This window comes from Rhinoraja longicauda, chromosome 41 (genome assembly GCF_053455715.1).
Source record: "Rhinoraja longicauda isolate Sanriku21f chromosome 41, sRhiLon1.1, whole genome shotgun sequence".
In the NCBI taxonomy this organism is placed as follows: domain Eukaryota; kingdom Metazoa; phylum Chordata; class Chondrichthyes; order Rajiformes; family Arhynchobatidae; genus Rhinoraja; species Rhinoraja longicauda.
In genome coordinates, this window is record NC_135993.1 from 2,174,133 (window position 1) to 2,191,340 (window position 17,208).

The 17,208-nt window shown below is 50.6% G+C and overlaps 2 protein-coding genes across 6 annotated transcripts in view; one reads left to right on the forward strand and one right to left on the reverse strand.

Annotated features, from left to right (window-relative positions):
- The window catches only part of klc3 (kinesin light chain 3), an 86,937-nt gene that overhangs the window by 27,948 nt on the left and 41,781 nt on the right, over positions 1–17,208 (forward strand). The window contains exons 1-2 of one of the 5 annotated variants that reach the window (XM_078431111.1): positions 9,245–9,347; positions 13,719–13,787. Coding sequence is in view for 1 of the 5 variants with exons in the window: in XM_078431110.1 (XP_078287236.1) it covers positions 16,850–16,866 (17 nt within the window). In the remaining 4 variants the exon portion in view is untranslated. Of the gene's footprint in view, positions 1–9,244; positions 9,348–13,718; positions 13,788–15,859; positions 16,252–16,710; positions 16,871–17,208 lie in introns of those variants that run through there. The other 4 variants (XM_078431112.1, XM_078431114.1, XM_078431113.1 and 1 more) reach the window with 4 other exon arrangements.
- Positions 8,352–11,777, reverse strand: LOC144611715 (uncharacterized). The gene is made up of 3 exons (XM_078430947.1): positions 11,773–11,777; positions 8,856–9,222; positions 8,352–8,795 (listed from the first exon to the last, which is right to left on the reverse strand). Exons 1-3 carry the CDS (start codon positions 11,775–11,777, stop codon positions 8,709–8,711), a joined length of 459 nt encoding a protein of 152 aa, XP_078287073.1. The 3' UTR covers positions 8,352–8,708.

Consider the following 17,208-nt stretch of genomic DNA (forward strand, 5'->3'; position numbering starts at 1 on the left):
CAGTGTAGATGTCCACCAGGCCAGTGTACATGTTCTCCAGACCATAGATGTCCACCAGACCAGTGTAGATGTCCTACAGACCAGTGTAGATGTCCTACAGACCAGTGTAGATGTCCTGCAGACCAGTGTAGATGTCCTGCAGACCAGTGTAGATGTCCACCAGGCCAGTGTAGATGTTCTCCAGACCATAGATGTCCACCAGACCAGTGTAGGTCCACCAGACCAGCAGGTTAATTGATCTCAATAAATTGTAAATTGCCCCTCGTGTGTGTAGGATAGTGCTCGTGTGTGGGGTGGTCACTGGTCGGGGTGGTCACTGGTCGGGGTGGTCACTGGTCGGGGTGGTCACTGGTGGTCGGGGTGGACTCGGTGGTCAAAGAGTCTGTTTCCGCGCTGTATCTCTAAAGTCTAAAGATTGTTGCTTCATGCTGATACTAACGTTTGCTTGGTGCGGACTCGGTGGGCCGAAGGGCCTGTTTAAGTGCTCTATCTCTAAACTAAAGTAAGCTGAACCACACTAAATGTGTAGGAAGGAACTGTAGATGCTGGTTTTAACCGAAGATAGACACAAAATTCCTTTGTGCAGGATGGTGTTAGTGTGCGGGGATCGCTGGTCGGCGCGGACTCGATGGGCCGAAGGGCCTGTTTCCACGCTGTATCTCTAAACTAACCTAAACTGTAGATAGACGCAAAATACTGGAAACATAGAAACATAGAAAATAGGTGCAGGAGTAGGCCATTCGGCCCTTCGAGCCTGCACCGCCATTCAATATGATCATGGCTGAACATCCAGCTCAGTAGCCTGTACCTGCCTTCACTCCATACCCCCTGATCCCTTTAGCCACAAGGGCCACATCTAACTCCCTCTTAAATATGGCCAATGAACTGGCCTCAACTACCTTCTGTGGCAGAGAATTCCACAGACTCACCACTCTCTGGTGAAGAAATGTTTTCTCATCTCGGTCCTAAAAGACTTCCCCCTTATCCTTAAGCTGTGACCCCTAGTTCTGGACTTCCCCAACATCGGGAACAATCTTCCCGCATCTAGCCTCTCCGACCCCTTAAGAATTTTATATGTTTCTATAAGATCCCCCCTCAGTCTTCTAAATTCCAGCGAGTACAAGCCGAGTCTATCCAGTCTTTCTCGCTGGAGTAACTCAGCGGGACAGGCAGTATCTCTGGAGAGAAGGAATGGGTGACATTTCGGGTCGAGACCCTTCTTCGGTCTCGACCCAAAACGTCAATCACCCCTTCTCTCCAGAGATACTGCCTGTCCCGCCGAATTAAACCACACTGAACCAAGATAAACTGAGATAAAGTCAATTAAACTAAACTAAGCTGTTTGACGCTGGTGTTGAACCTGGTGTAGATTGGAGATAAGGCCCCCTCCCTTGGCCCCTTCACTGATTGTCCACGCTGGCTGTCCAAGGTGGAACATGAAACCCCGCTATAAATACCTCGAGGATAATCTGCTGGTCGAGAAATGTTGTAGAAGGCAGTTTCCGAGGGTGTATGTTTAACAGCTTATCTTCCACCACATTCTCACTGCCCCTGCATGTGGGCAAGATGCTCGGTGACTGCTATTCCACGGCTCATGTTCCCTCTCGCTGGCAGCTGAAGGGCGCAGGGAGGCAAGGAGGAAGGACAGAACTGAATGTTAGGCCCTCTGAAAGATCGACACAAATAGCTGGAGCAACTCAGCGGGACAGGCAGCATCTCTGGGGAGAATACTCCAGGCAACTCGTGACGTTTCGGGTTGAGACCCTTTTTCAGACCCATTCCCCGGATGTGGCCTCTCTCTCTCTCTCTCTCTCTCTCCCTCTCTCCCCCTCTCCCTCTCTCTCTCTCCCCCTCTCCCTCTCTCTCTCTCTCTCCCCCTCACCAACTCTCTCTCTCCCTCTCTCCCCCTCTCCCTCTCTCCCCCCTCACCAACTATCTCCCTCTCCCCCTCTCCCTCTCTCCCCCCTCTCACTCTCTCCCCTCACCAACTCCCTCTCTCTCCCCTCTCCCCCTCTCTCTCTCCCCCCTCTCCCTCTCTCCCCCTCACCATCTCTCCCTCTCTCCCCCCTCTCCATCTCTCTCTCTCTCCCCCTCTCCCTCTCCCTCTCTCTCTCCCCCCTCTCCCTCTCTCCCCCCTCTCCCTCTCTCCCCCCTCTCCCTCTCTCTCTCCCCCCTCTCCCCCACCAACTCTCTCTCTCTCCCCCACCAACACCTCCCTAACCCTTAGTTTAGTTTATTACGATCACGTGTAGTTCAGTTTAGAGATAAATGCGAGACCAGGCCCTTTGGCCCATCGAGTCAGCGCCGACCAGCGATCCCCGTCCACCAACATTACTTTGCACACAGACACACACTTGATGACCATTGTCAATTTTCACCAGACAATTACCTGGTCACCATGTTGGTTGGTTGATGGGATGGATGGATGTTAATGGGTTTGGTTGATGTATATATACATACAGCATGCGAACAGGCCCTTCGGCCCGCCGAGCCCACGCCAACCATCGATCACCCGTTTACATTAGTTCTACGTTATTCCCACTTTCTCATCCACTCTCTACACATTTGGGTGGATTTACAGAGGGCCAATTAACCTACAAACCTGCACGTCTTTGGAGTGTGGGAGGAAACCGGAGCACCCGGAGAAAACCCACGCAGGTCACGGGGAGAACGTACAAACTCCACACAGACAGACAGCTCCATACTGGGGCACTGCGGTAGAGTTGCTGCCTTACAGTGCAAGAGACACGGGTTCGATCCTGACCACGGGTGCTGTCTGTACGGAGTTTGTACGTTGTATACACTGGGATTTAGAAGGATGAGAGGGGATCTTATCGAAACGTATAAGATTATTAAGGGGCTGGACACGTTAGAGGCAGGAAACATGTCCCCAATGTTGGGGGAGTCCAGAACAAGGGGCCACAGTTTAAGAATAAGGGGTCGGCCATTTAGAACGGAGATGAGGAAAAACTTTTTCAGTCAGAGAGTTGTGAATCTGTGGAATTCTCTGCCTCAGAAGGCAGTGGAGGCCAATTCTCTGAATGCATTCAAGAGAGAGCTGGATAGAGCTCTTAAGGATAGCGGAGTCAGGGGGTATGGGGAGAAGGCAGGAACGGGGTACTGATTTGGAATGATCAGCCATGATCACATTGAATGGTGGTGCTGGCTCGAAGGACCGAATGGCCTCCTCCTGCACCTATTGTCTATTGTTCTCCTCATGACCTGCGTGAGTATTCTCTGGGTGCTCTGGTTTCCTCCCACACTTCAAAGATGTGCGGGTTTGTCGGTTAATTAGCTTCTGTAAAAAATTGTGAATTGTCCCTAGGTTGGAGGATAATATTAGTATCGCTGGTCAGCACAGACTCGATGGACTGAAGGGCCTGTTTCCACACTGTATTTCTAATGTCCAAAGTCTATAAGTACCTGAGGTCAGGATGGAACTCGGGTCTCTGGCGTGGTGAGGCAGCAGCTCTACCTGCTGCGCCACTGAGATTGATAGTTGATGGGCAGGATGGGCAGGATGGACCGAATGGCCTTATTCTCTGCTCTGGGAATCCCTTCAGCCCAGGATGTGAAGGACGTAGACCAAGGCACTGGTCGGATTACGGGAAGGTTAAGCCAATTAAATCCAATACCAACATCGTGTTCTGTGTCTCAAACATTTGTGCGATCAAATCTTCACAGCTATGATTACAAATTTAATATTTCAGCTGCGTCGGGAGAATCGGGGACAAAAACTACTCTATTACGCCCGGTACAGTTATGTTGGAACGTTGCACTGTTGAAAGTGCCAACTATCGTTTAGCTTTATGATGAAGTGGGGGAGATTTACCAGGAACCTGAGGCCAACTAAATAAATAAATTGGTGGAGCGGGAGCACGTGGCCGCTGGCTAGGTGAGGTCACGTGGGGCGCGGGGCAGTGACGTCACCCTTTGTCCCTTACTTGGGAGTGAGGAAGTTGGCAACCCTACTAATACGGGACAAGGGCGGTCCCGTACGGGGCATACTAATTTAGACAATAGGTGCAGGAGGAGGCCATTCAGCCCTTCGAGCCAGCACCGCCATTCAATGTGATCATGGCTGATCATTCTCAATCAGTACCCCGTTCCCGCCTTCTCCCCATACCCCCTGACTCCGCTATCCTTAAGAGCTCTATCTAGCTCTCTCTTGGATGCATTCAGAGAATTAGACTCCTCTGCCTTCTGAGGCAGAGAATTCCACAGATTTAGATTTAGATTTAGAGATACAGCGCGGAAACAGGCCCTTCGGCCCACCGAGGCCACACCGCCCAGCGATCCCCGCACATTAACATTATCCTACACACACTAGGGACAATTTTTACATTTACCCAGTCAATTAACCTACAAACCTGCACGTCTTTGGAGTGTGGGAGGAAACCGAAGATCTCGGAGAAAACCCACGCAGGTCACGGGGAGAACGTACAAACTCCGTACAGACGGCGCCTGTAGTCAGGATCGAACCCGAGTCTCCGGCGCTGCATTCGCTATAAAGCAGCAACTCTACCGCTGCGCCACCGTGCCGCCAAAATACGGGATGTCCCGGCTAATATGGGTCAGTTGGCGACCCTTACCGAAGGGCCTGTTTCCACGCTGTATCACTCGATGTCTCTGTGACTCTATTACTGGGTGGTAATGTGACACAATCCATATTGGGTTGAGGCTTATTATCATTGTCACGTTTCAAGGTACAGTGAAAAGCTTTCTTTTGTGTGGTGTCCAATTAAATTAAATAATACTACACATTGTACAATAGCAGAGCAACAAGGAAAATAGAGAAAATCTCCATCTGCAAAGTCTGTACAAACTCCGTACAGACAGCACCCGTAGTCAGGATGGAACCCGGGTCTCTGGCGCTGTGAGGCAGCAACTCTAACGCATCGCCACCTTGCATAAGATCCTTGTTTCTGCACTAAGGGTTAATAAATAACAAGAAGACAAAATTCTTCAGTCTGAAGAAGGGTCTCGACCCGAAACGTCACCCATTCCTTCTCTCCCGAGATGCTGCCTGACCCGCTGAGTTACTCCAGCATTTTGTGAATAAATACCTTCGAGAAGACAAAATGGATCAAGTAACCATCCTTAGGGTAGGCAGAGACATTATCTTGCAATTAACTAAACCAGAGGTTGAACCAAATGTTCCTCAGCTTCATTGTGGTCTTAGATCGACTCAGAAACCATTTGGTTGAAGACCTCTTCGCCTACCATTGCTCATGAGTTCCATCTTCTGGTTGCCACAAGTAATGCACTTGCAATACTACCTCTCGCCACCTGGCAGAGCGCTGAGTGGAGCAACCATTGAAGTTCAGAATATAAACTCAATGCTACAATAATAATAATAATAATAATAATCATCAATTTTATTTGTCATATGTAGGTTGGCACAGGGTCAACGGTACAATGAAATGTATTTGACAAGACTTCTCTCCCGAGATGCTGCCTGACCTGCTGAGTTACTCCAGCATTTTGTGAATAAATACCTTCGATTTGTACCAGCATCTGCAGTTATTTTCTTATACTGACAAGACAACAGGTCACCTCAGCACGGTGGCGGCACGGTGGCGCAGCGGTAGAGTTGCTGCCTTACAGCGAATGCAGCGCCGGAGACTCAGGTTCGATCCTGTCTCCGGGTGCCGTCTGTACGGAGTTTGCACGTTCTCCCCGTGACCTGCGTGGGTTTTCTCCCAGATCTTCGGTTTCCTCCCACACTCCAAAGACGTGCAGGTTTGTAGGTTAATTGGCTTGGTAAATGTAAAAATTGTCCCTAGTGTGTGTAGGATAGTGTTAGTGTGCGGGGATCGCTGGGCGGCACGGACCCGGTGGGCCGAAGGGCCTGTTTCCGCACTGTATCTCTAAATCTAAAAATCTAAAAAAATCAGCAGTAATATTCCAAGGATAAATAAGATAACAAAAGACATTAGTAAGGTAAAAAGACAATATTAAAAATAGGTAAAAAGACAATATTCAAAATAATCAACATATATGATTTGAAATGTGTTCATGAGTTCAGAAGCCTGATGGCCTGATGGTAGAAACTGTTCTTAAGTCTGGTGGTACGCGCAGCCACACTCCTGTATCGTCTGCCTGACGGTAACAAGGAGAACAGCCCGCGTGCTGGGTGGCTGTGGTCCAAACTATCATGTTTAATATATTAGCTGACGTTTCGGGTCGAGACCCTTCTTCAGTGTCAAGGATTAAGGGGCGAAGGCAGGAGAATGTGGTTGAGAGGGAAAGATAGATCAGCTAAAGAACCGAAGAAAGACACAAAAAGCAGGAGTCATTCAGCGGATCAGGCAGCATCTCTGGAGAGAAGGAATGGGTGATGTTTCGGGTCGAGACCCTTCTTCAGACCCGAAACGTCACCCATTACGTCTCTCCAGAGATGCTGCCTGTCCCGCTGAGTTACTCCAGCGTTTTGTGTCTATCTTCGGTGTAAACCAGCATCTGCAGTTCCTTCTTACACAAAGATAGATCAGCCATGATTGATTGGCGGAATAGACTTGATGGGCCAAATGACCTAATTCTGCTCCTTGGGAATTAAGTTCATAAGTTACAGGGGCCGTATTAGGCATTCGGCCCATCGTCAGTTCCACCATTCATTCATGGTTGATCTATCTCCCCGCCTCCACGTGGCGGCGCCTAACGGCAGCGGCTGACTAGCAGTCTGTCCGTCTTTTTTTTGTTGTGTGTCGGTGTTGGGATGGTTTTTATATATTTTTTTTGGTTGTGTATGTGTGGGAGGGGGTGGTGGTGGGGGTGGGGGTGGGGTGGGGGTGTGGGGTGTGGGTGTGGGTGGGGAACTTTTCTCTTCCTCACGGCGCGGGGTGCGGCTCGGCTGCGGGGCCTAACATCGCCCGCTGCGGCTCGGCCGCTGGACTTTACATCCCGGTGCGGCTTGGCCGCTGGACTTTACATCCCGGTGCGGCTTGGCCGCTGGACTTTACATCACCCGGTGCGGCTTGGCCGCTGGACTTTACATCCCGGTGCAGCTTGGCCGCTGGACTTTACATCACCCGGTGCGGCTTGGCCGCTGGACTTCACATCCCGGTGCGACTTGGCCGCTGGACTTTACATCACCCGGTGCGGCTTGGCCGCTGGACTTTACATCACCCGGTGCGGCTTGGCCGCTGGACTTTACATCCCGGTGCGGCTTGGCCGCTGGACTTAACAGTGCCCGGTGCAGCTCGGCTGCCGGGCTTAACATCGCCCGGTGCAGCTTGACTGCGGGGCTTTTCATCGCTGGTGCGGCTCGACTGCGGACTTGACATCGCCCGGTGCAGCTCGACCACGGGACTTCGCTGCGCGGGGCTTGGTCTTGGGCCTTTCGTCGCCCGGTTCGGCCGCGGGACGTTTCAGCGCCCGGTGCGGGGTCTGTGCGTGTCGGTCGGGGACGAGCTGTCTGTCCGTGGGCGTGGGGAAGAGAGTGGAAGTTTTGTTGCCTCCATCACAGTGAGGGGGTGTTTGGAGTCACTGTGATGGACGTTTGTGTTGGGGTCATGTGTCTTGTGTTCTTTTTTTTTCTATGACTGCTATGTAGTTTCGTTCGGTACTTCGGTACCGAACGACAAATAAAGCTCTGTTATATCTGTTATACCTGTTATAACCCCTGACACCTCGAAGATAGGAAGCAGGTGGGGTGGGGGAGTTGGGGATGGAGGGATGGGCAAGATGTTGGGCGATGTTGGACAACGGGGTGGGCAGGGTGTTTGGGGGGAGGTTGGTCATCTAATGAACACAGAGTGCTGGAGTAACTCAGTGGGTCAGGCAGCATCTCTGGAGGACATGGATAGGTGACTTTTCAGGTCTGAAGAAGGGTCCCGAACCAAAACGTCACCTATCCATGTTCTCCACAGATGCTGCCTGACCCGCTGAGTTACTCCAGCACTCTGTGAAACGTCACCTATCCATGTTCTCCACAGATGCTGCCTGACCCACTGAGATACTCCAGCACTTGTGTTCTCTGGATGATTGTGGGATTGTGTGCACAAGATGCCTGCCATGATTGCTACATTAAGTTGAGTGTATGTGTAGGAAGGAACTATTGGTGCTGGTTTAAACCATAGACACAAAGTACTGGAGTAACTTACCCAGGTCAGGCAGCAACTCCGGAATTGAGTTTAGTTCATGGTCACGTTTATCGAGCTGCAGTGCAAAGCTTTTGATGCGTGCTAACCTTACAATACATTACAATAGGGACCATGCTTCACAGATCATAAGGGAATAAGATATTTTGGAAAGATAGGACATGGCAACTCTTTTAGCATAAAATTTAATTAGTTCGGTTCAATTTATTGTCACGTGTACCGAGGTACAGTGAAAAGCTTTTATTGCGAAAGAAAATACATGATTACAATCGAGCCATTTACAATGTACAGATACATGATAAGGGAATAATGTTTAGTGCAGGTAAAGCCAGCGAAGTCCAATCAAGGATAGTCTGAGGGTCATCAATAAGGTAGATAGTTGTTCAGGCCTACTCTCTGGTTGTGGTAGGATGGTTCAGTTGCCTGATAACAGCTGGGAAGAAACTGTCCCTGAATCTGGAGTTTAAATTAATCTGGTTCTGGAATTAAAATGTATATTTAAGAGCTGAAAAAGGTGGGAAGTGCATGAAAAGTAACTGATGGCAATGAAGCAATAGATGTTGTTAAAGTTTCAGAAAGGAGCCTTGGGCGTTTTGCAGTCACTATTTAAAGGCAAGTTGTGTTGTTAGTGTTGTAATTGATGGTCCAGATGTAGTTGTTGTGCAGTTGTTTGTCCAGATGTTGATGGTCCAGGTGTTGATGGTCCAGATGTTGATGGTCCAGATGTTGATGGTCCAGATGTTGACGGTCCAGTTTTGATGGTCCAGATGTTAATGGTCCAGTTTTGATGCTCCGTGTGTTGACGGTCCAGGTGTTGACGGTCCTGGTGTTGATGGTCCAGATGTTGATGTTGACGGTCCAGATGTTGCTGGTGTTGATGTTGACGGTCCAGATGTTGCTGGTCCAGGTGTTGACGGTCCAGGTGTTGTCGGTCGAGGTGTTGATGGTCCAGATGTTGCTGGTCCTGATGTTGATGGTCCAGGTGTTGCTGGTCCTGATGTTGATGGTCCAGTTTTGATGCTCCAGGTGTTGACGGTCCAGATGTTGACGGTCCGGGGTGTTGACGGTCCAGGTGTTGGGGGCACGTGACAGTGCGCTCCCCCGTGACGTCACCGCGCTCCTGTCACGTGGGCGGCGTCGTCGTCACGTGGCTCCGCCCCGGCGCGTGACGTCAGGGGGAGGGGCACCCTGAGGGCGGCGCCATAGCAACGGCCCTGGAGACGGAGGGAGGCGGCGGCCGGAGAGGTGAGAGAGAGAGAGAGAGAGAGAGAGAGAGAGAGAGAGAGAGAGAGAGAGAGAGAGAGAGAAGAGGGGGGAGAGAGAGAGAGAGAAGAGGGGGAGAGAGAGAGAGAGAGAGAGAAGAGGGGGGAGAGAGAGAGAGAGAGAAGGGGGGAGAGAGAGAGAGAGAGAAGGGGGGGAGAGAGAGAGAGAGAGAAGAGGGGGAGAGAGAGAGAGAGAGAGAGAAGAGGGGGGGAGAGAGAGAGAGAGAGAAGGGGGGAGAGAGAGAGAGAGAGAGAGAAGAGGGGGGGAGAGAGAGAGAGAGAGAAGGGGGGAGAGAGAGAGAGAGAGAGAAGAGGGGGGGAGAGAGAGAGAGAGAGAAGAGGGGGAGAGAGAGAGAGAGAGAAGGGGGGAGAGAGAGAGAGAGAGAGAAGAGGGGGGAGAGAGAGAGAGAGAGAAGAGGGGGGAGAGAGAGAGAGAGAGAGAGAAGAGGGGGGAGAGAGAGAGAGAGAGAGAGAAGAGGGGGGAGAGAGAGAGAGAGAGAAGAGGGGGAGAGAGAGAGAGAGAGAAGGGGGGAGAGAGAGAGAGAGAGAGAAGAGGGGGGAGAGAGAGAGAGAGAGAAGAGGGGGAGAGAGAGAGAGAGAGAGAGAAGAGGGGGGAGAGAGAGAGAAGAGGAGGGAGAGAGAGAGAGAGAGGGGAGAGAGAGAAGAGGAGGGAGAGAGAGAGAGAGAGAGAAGAGGGGGGAGAGAGAGAGAGAGAGAAGAGGGGGGTGGGAGAGAGAGAGAGAGAGAGAGAGAGAAGAGGGGGGAGAGAGAGAGAAGAGGGGGAGAGAGTGGGGGAATGGAGTAGGGGAGGGTGGAGGAGTGGGTGGGAGGGGAGAGGGGAGGGGGGGAGTGGGGGAGAGAGGAGGTGAGGGTGGGGGGAGAGTGAGGACGTGGAGGGGAGGGGGGAAGGAAGAGAGAAAGAGAGGAGGTGAGAGTGGGGAGGGAGATGAGAGTGAGGGGGTGAGGTGGTGGAGGGAGGAGTGGCTGGGAGAGAGGGGAGATGGTTGGAGGGGGGAGGGAAGGAGAGTGGAGGGAGAGGAGAGAGCGGGTGGTGTGGGAGTAGGGGAGATGGAGGGGGAGGGAGAGGAGAGGGATGGGGAGTAGGTGGGAGGGGAGATGGATGGAGGGGAGAGGGAGGTGAGAACGGAGGGAGAGAGAGGGGGAAGTGGAGGAGGGGGAGTGGGGAGGGGGGTGGAGGGTGGGAGAGAGGGGAGGGGAAGGGTGGGGCGTTGTGGGTGGGAGGGGGCGAGGGTGAGAGTGGAGTGGGGAGAGAGATAGGTTAGAGTGGAGGGAGCGGAGATGGATGGAGGGGGAGGGGAGGGGAGGAGGAGGGGGCAGATGGAAAGGGAGATAGAGGAGTGGGAAGGCAGGAGGGAGAGAGAAGAGGGGGGAGTGGAGTGAAGAGAGGAGAGGGATGGAGGGATAAAGAGAGGTGAGGAGGAAAGATGGAGGGGAGGTGGAGATGGAAGAGGGGGGCAGAGGAGGGATGGGAGGGGAGATGAAAGTGAGGAGGGAGGGAGGGAGGAGAGACTTGGAAGGAATACTGCGGAGGGGAAGGAGAGGAGAGGAGAGGGATGGAGACAGTTGAGGGGAAGGGGGAGAAGGAGAGAGGAGCGATGGGGAGACGGGGGGAGGGAGGGGGCTACTGGGGATGGGGAGATGGAGGGGAGGGAGGGAGGGAGGGGGCTACTGGGGAGCGGGGTGGAGGGATGGGGAGACGGGGGGAGGGAGGGGGCTACTGGGGATGGGGAGATGGAGGGGAGGGAGGGAGGGAGGGGGCTACTGGGGAATGGTGTGGAGGGATGGGGAGACGGAGGGCTGCGGGTGTAGTCGGGGGGGACGGATAGTGGGAGGGATGGGAGTGGGGGAATCGGGGAGACGGGAGTGGGTGGAAGAGATGGGAGGATAGTGCAGGAATGTGTGGTGTGGAGGGGGAGATGGGAATGGAAGGATGAATGGTCAGTGGGTGGAATGGAGGGGGGGGCAGATAGTGGGGAGATTGAAGGGTGGTGAGATCAGCAGGAGGATGGGGAGTTGAGGGGAAGATGGTGGAGGAGGTGGGGGTGGCTAAAGAGGAGATGGAGGACAGGAGTCACGAGAATTTTATTGTCAAATGTCCCAGATAGAACAATGAAATTCTTACTTGCTGCAGCACAACAGAATATGTAAACATATCACACTGTAAAGAATATAATAAACGAGAGAGAAATAAAGTTCAGTGTGTGTACATACACATACTCACACATACACATATCGATATATATATTATAGGGGGCAGGTATTGGAGACACAGGCCCCTGTGCCAGCCTTGCAGTGATCTATCTCAATGCTTAGTGCATATCTTTATGAACTACTCTCGATTCCCTTCTGTGTTATTCCCACTGGATCGGTGTATTTATCTAACTCACCTCATGTGTATTTATGCAATTTATCTCAGCCACTCCCCATGGGAGTCATTATGTGTTCCATTCTCAGGGTAAACAACTTTTTCCTGAATGCATTACTCAACTTATCGATGTCGGCTTGCTGTTTATGATTTTTAGTTCAGTTCTGTCCACTGGAGGGAACATCCTTGCTGCGTCTTAAATCCCCTCATAAATTGTCACCATTTGGCCCTGTGATTTCTACAGAGCTCCAGCCTCTTCAGCCACAGAGTGCTGGAGTAACTCAGCGGGTCAGTCAGCATCTGTGGAGAACATGGATAGGTGGCGTTTCAGAGTGCTGGAGTAACTCAGCGGGTCAGGCAGCATCTGTGGAGAACATGGATAGGTGGCGTTTCAGAGTGCTGGAGTAACTCAGCGGGTCAGGCAGCATCTGTGGAGAACATGGATAGGTGACGTTTCACAGAGTGCTGGAGTCACTCAGCGGGTCAGGCAGCATCTCTGGAGAACATGGATAGTGAGGATTCGGGCCGAGACCCAACTCCAGACTCCATCCAACTCAAGGGCTGCGTCATAACTATTTCACACCTGGATTCCCCAGTGTGTGTCACCCAAGGCTCAGTCTGAAGAAGGGTCTCGACCTGAAACGTCACCCATTCCTTCTCTCCAGAGATGCTGCCTGACCCGCTGAGTTACTCCAGCATTTTGTGTCTACCTTGTACTCTTGATGTGTCTGTTAAAAGTGTTAACAGAAACACAGAAAAGTCAAAGAAGCTAGTTCAGCCTTCTTAACCTGCAATATGTCTGGAGATAACCTTTTCAACTAGTAAAATATTGGGTTGAAATTCTAGCCTGTGAATGTCAAGTTTAATAGACAATAGGTGCAGGAGGAGGCCATTTGGCCCTTCGAGCCAGCACCGCCATTCAATGTGATCATGGCTGATCATTCTCAATCAGTACCCCGTTCCTGCCTTCTCCCCGTACCCCCTGACTCCACTATCCTTAAGAGCTCTATCTAGCTCTCTCTTGAATGCATTCAGAGAATTGGCCTCCACTGCCTTCTGAGGCAGAGAATGCCACAGATTCACAACTCTCATCTCAGTTCTAAATGGCCTACCCCTTATTCTTAAACTGTGGCCCCTTGTTCTGGACTCCCCCAACATTGGGAACATGTTTCCTGCCTCTAACGTGTCCAACCCCTTAATAATCATACGTTTTGATAAGATCTCCTCTCATCCTTCTAAATTCCAGTGTATACAAGCCTAGTCGCTCCAGTCTTTCAACAATTAACCTAGTAAACCTACGCTGCACGCCCTCAATAGCAAGAATATCCTTCCTCAAATTTGGAGACCAAAACTGCACACAGTTCTTGTAAGATACACAAGCTCAGGGAGTGAGGTGCAGGTTAAATTAAAAACGTGCCGCAGCAACACAGGCACACAGACTCTGACATCACACAAAACATAGATTGTAGCCGCACGATAGTTGCATTGGGCATGACAGTGAAAAGATCAAATCTGTAAAAACAAGACACCAATGCAAAACACATTCATAGAGTCATACAGCCAAGAAACAGGCCCTTCGGCCCACCCTGTTCATGCCGACCAAGGTGCTTCATCTACAATAGTCCCATCTGCCTGCGTTTGGCCCATGTCTCTCTCAACCAGGTTGCCACTTAGAGCAGAGATACGCCTCGGTCTTCAACTGCAATAAACCATGCTCGCTAATTCTGAGAAGCTTTAAAACATTTGGAAATGGAAGTGCAAAGCAAGGGGAATTGAGAGTTGGGTAAAAGTTTGCATCGCCAACCTTCTAGTCAAATGATGGCATGTAAATCAACAGTATTTGACTGGTAGTTAACTATCTGTAAGATCGTGCTGACTTGCTGCAGGAGCTCACCTTTTAATCAGATGTGATTACAAGGCTGTGAATGGACGTGTAACTATACACTAACAATGTAATTATCCTTTCAGTGTTTCTGTTGGAGCCAAGAAGTTCTGCTCATTCACGAGAGACTGAAAAACACAGCAAAGATTTAGCTTGTGAGTACCCTTGGTGGATTTGTTTCTTCATCTGTCTCCACATCTATCGTTTCCTTCCTTTCACCTTGTGGTGAATTGGCCTTTGGCTCTACCTCCCTACTTTAGTTCCAGCCTGGGTTGATTTATCAGCTGTGGAATATGGTCCTGTCCAAAACTTCATTAGTGTTGTTCAGTGCACAACAGAAGCACTCTGTCTTCTGTCTGTGCTGTGCCGGACGGAACTGCAGTTGCTGGTTTAAACCGAAGATAGACACGAAAAGCTGGAGCAGCTCAGCGAGTCAGGCAGCACCTCTGGAGAAAAGGAACAGGTGACGTCTCAGGTTGACGCGTTTCAGGTGTCCGAAGAAGGGTCTCGACCCGACACATCACCTATTCCTTTTCTCCAGAGATGCTGTCTGGCCCGCTGAGTTACTCCAGCATTTTGTATCTGTCTTCTGTCTGTGGCCCGAGGTGACGTATCAGTATTACACTCAAGGTATTTGTTTCACAAAATGCTGGAGTAACTCAGCAGGTCAGGCAGCATCTCAGGAGAGAAGGAATGGGTGACGTTTCGGGTCGAGACCCTTCTTCAGACTGAGCTCAGCTGAATTACACTCAGCTGAATTTCAGTCAAGGTTTGCGGATTCAAAAGCCACTCGAACAGTAAAAATCTAAGCATGTGTTTCAGAGCAGCACTAAAGACTGAAGCGTTGTCAGAAATGCTGCTTGGTGGATCAGGCATTAAATAAAGGCCCCTTCTTGTCTCTCAGGTCTCTCAGGTCCATCATCTATGTTTCTAATGTTACATCACTGTCATCGTCCGTCCTGAAAAGGGCGCAAGCTTCCGGCGACAACCACTTGTGCAGGAGACGATGGTGGTAGCAGAATTAGCTCAAGATGAATTGATTCTTCTACCAGAAATCTGGGGGTGGGGGGGGAGGGTTTGGATGTGTAGAATTTCTCAGTGTTTTGATCATCAGTTTAGCCTGTGACACTAGCATTTCCACTCCAATGGCTGACAGCTCAGCTGCGTCCCACATTTGTGTAGCTTGTTGTTTCTCTTGCTGCCGAGATCTCTTTTGTTCCAAAGTCGCACGTGATTTAACGCTGGGATAAACAGGGAGGAAAGAAGCCGGACGTCAACACGCAATATTAATTTTATTTGTTCAACCATCATCCCCGTTCCCCTTTTGTTTAAAAAGAGGTTACTGTTTCTGTGCAAGGTAGCAGGCAATGTGAACAGCTGGCAAACCGTGTACAGTTTTGTGAATGATACTCCTGATTACACTTGACATGATGTTATCTCCATTCTTAGTTTGATCATCTGTTTAAGAACTCTGCCCGCAGGGCAAGTTTCAAATGCACACTGTGGTTGCAATGTGTACAAAACAGCTTCTATTTCCCTGAAGAGCTTGACAGTAGGATAGGAAATATGAAAGGGTTTGTTGTTTAGATGGCCTTGCAAGGTTGTTGCCATGAGATGGAATTTCAGTGGAGAATTGCAGCCAAACTCAAAGATATTTTCACAATGCCCGCTGACTGACGGCAGACACACGGTGCTGGAGTAACTCAGCAGGTCAGGCAGCATCTGTGGAGAACATGGATAGGTGACGTTTCACAGAGTGCTGGAGTAACTCAGCGGGTCAGGCAGCATCTGTGGAGAACATGGACAGGTGACGTTTCACAGAGTGCTGGAGTAACTCAGCGGGTCAAGCAGCATCTCTGGAGAGAAGGAATGGTTGACGTTTTGGGTCGAGTCCCTCCATCAGTCTGGTGAAGGGTCTCTTCGCTGCCGTGTGCCGGGGCAGTAGGGTGAAGGCCGCGGACGCCAACAGGATCAACAAACCCATCGGGGAGGCTGGCTCCGTCCTGGGGGCGGAGTTGGAGTTGGATTCACGGGAGGTGGTCTTGGAGGGGAGGATGCTCCTCAAACTGTGGAGCATCCTGGACAATACAGCTCACCCTCTCCATGACACACTGGTCAACCTGAGGGGCACCTTCAGCAACAGACTGGTCCCACCCAGATACAGCACAGAACGCCACAGGAGATCCTTCTTCCCTGTGGCTATCAAACTGTACAACTCCTCCCCCTTCTGTCGTGGGGTAGACTGACTCCTCATTGCCTTCCTAAAGGAACCTATTTTTATTCTGAGGCTGTGCCCTCTGGTCCTAGACTCTCCCACAAGTGGAAACATCCTCTCCCCATCCACTCTATCCATGCCTTTAACTATTCGTGATTTACACACAGTAGACCCAAATATAATCTTTTTCCCAAGAGGAAGTCTACTAATTATTGGCTGGCAGTCTGAAACTCGCTGCTTAAACAACTTCTGTTTACAATTGGCTTTAATAATCTTAGTTTGTCATTGAGCTTTCAAGCCGCCAGGCAGTTTGCCAGCTCCCCATCGCCGTCGTTCCCCACTCTACCTGCTGTGGCAGATCAGGGAAACATCACTGTTCTTTCTGGCTGGACCTTGACAGCAAAGTGAGTATGTTTACCGTTTAAAAGCCCCGCTAACCCGTTGAAATGTTATGTTCCTCTGCGATCCAAAACGATGTTTACGTCAGATTTCATAGTACAAGAGTCGTGTGGGGTGGTGAGGTGGAAGGAAAGGTTCGGCTCAGTGTCTGCGGATGAGTAATTGCAGGCCAAGTCTATGAATGCATTCGAGAGAGAGCTAGATAGAGAGCTCTTAAGGATAGCGGAGTCAGGGGAGAAGGCAGGAACCGAGTACTGATTGAGAACGATCAGCCACGATCACATTGAATGGTGGTGCTGGCTCGAAGGGCCGAATGGCCTCCTCCTGCACCTATTGTCCGTTGTCTATAGTAGTAGCTTCGAGTATAAATGCAGGAGAGACCTTGCAATAGCCTTCAGTATAAGCCACGTGATGATGTAACGATGTAATCCTTCAGTAATCAACGCACAGACGGAGGAGCCGCATTGTCCCTCGAACAGCAAGAGAGGAAAGGAATTGGAAGCTAATGAAACAGGATGGAGAATTTGCGCTGTCTCTACGCATTCTTAGCTTTAATCCTGACCGCTCTACCTCTTGTCTGCACTAGCTGAACTCTCTCAGTCAATGCCTGCAGCAACATTGTGAGTGAGTGTTTGTAACGACACTGCGTGGCTCAGTTAGCATAATCCCGCTCCCCTCCCCCATTTCTTATTCTTCCTTTCCTGCTTCACGGCCCTCCCCTCTTTCATATCCCCTAGGAACCCATTCTGCTGTTCAGCTTCGAGCGTGACAGATAGCTCCCAGTGTTGTACACGGGACATTCTGAGGTAAAGTCAGGTACCGAAGAACAAACGCGTCCTACTATTGCTTCCCCTAAATGTATCTCTGGTGACGTGTGGATTTAACAAACATTTAGCATTGATTTTTTAATTTGTTTCATTTTGTGCTTGGTTTCCAGGTACTGTTGGTTCAATGCCAAACCT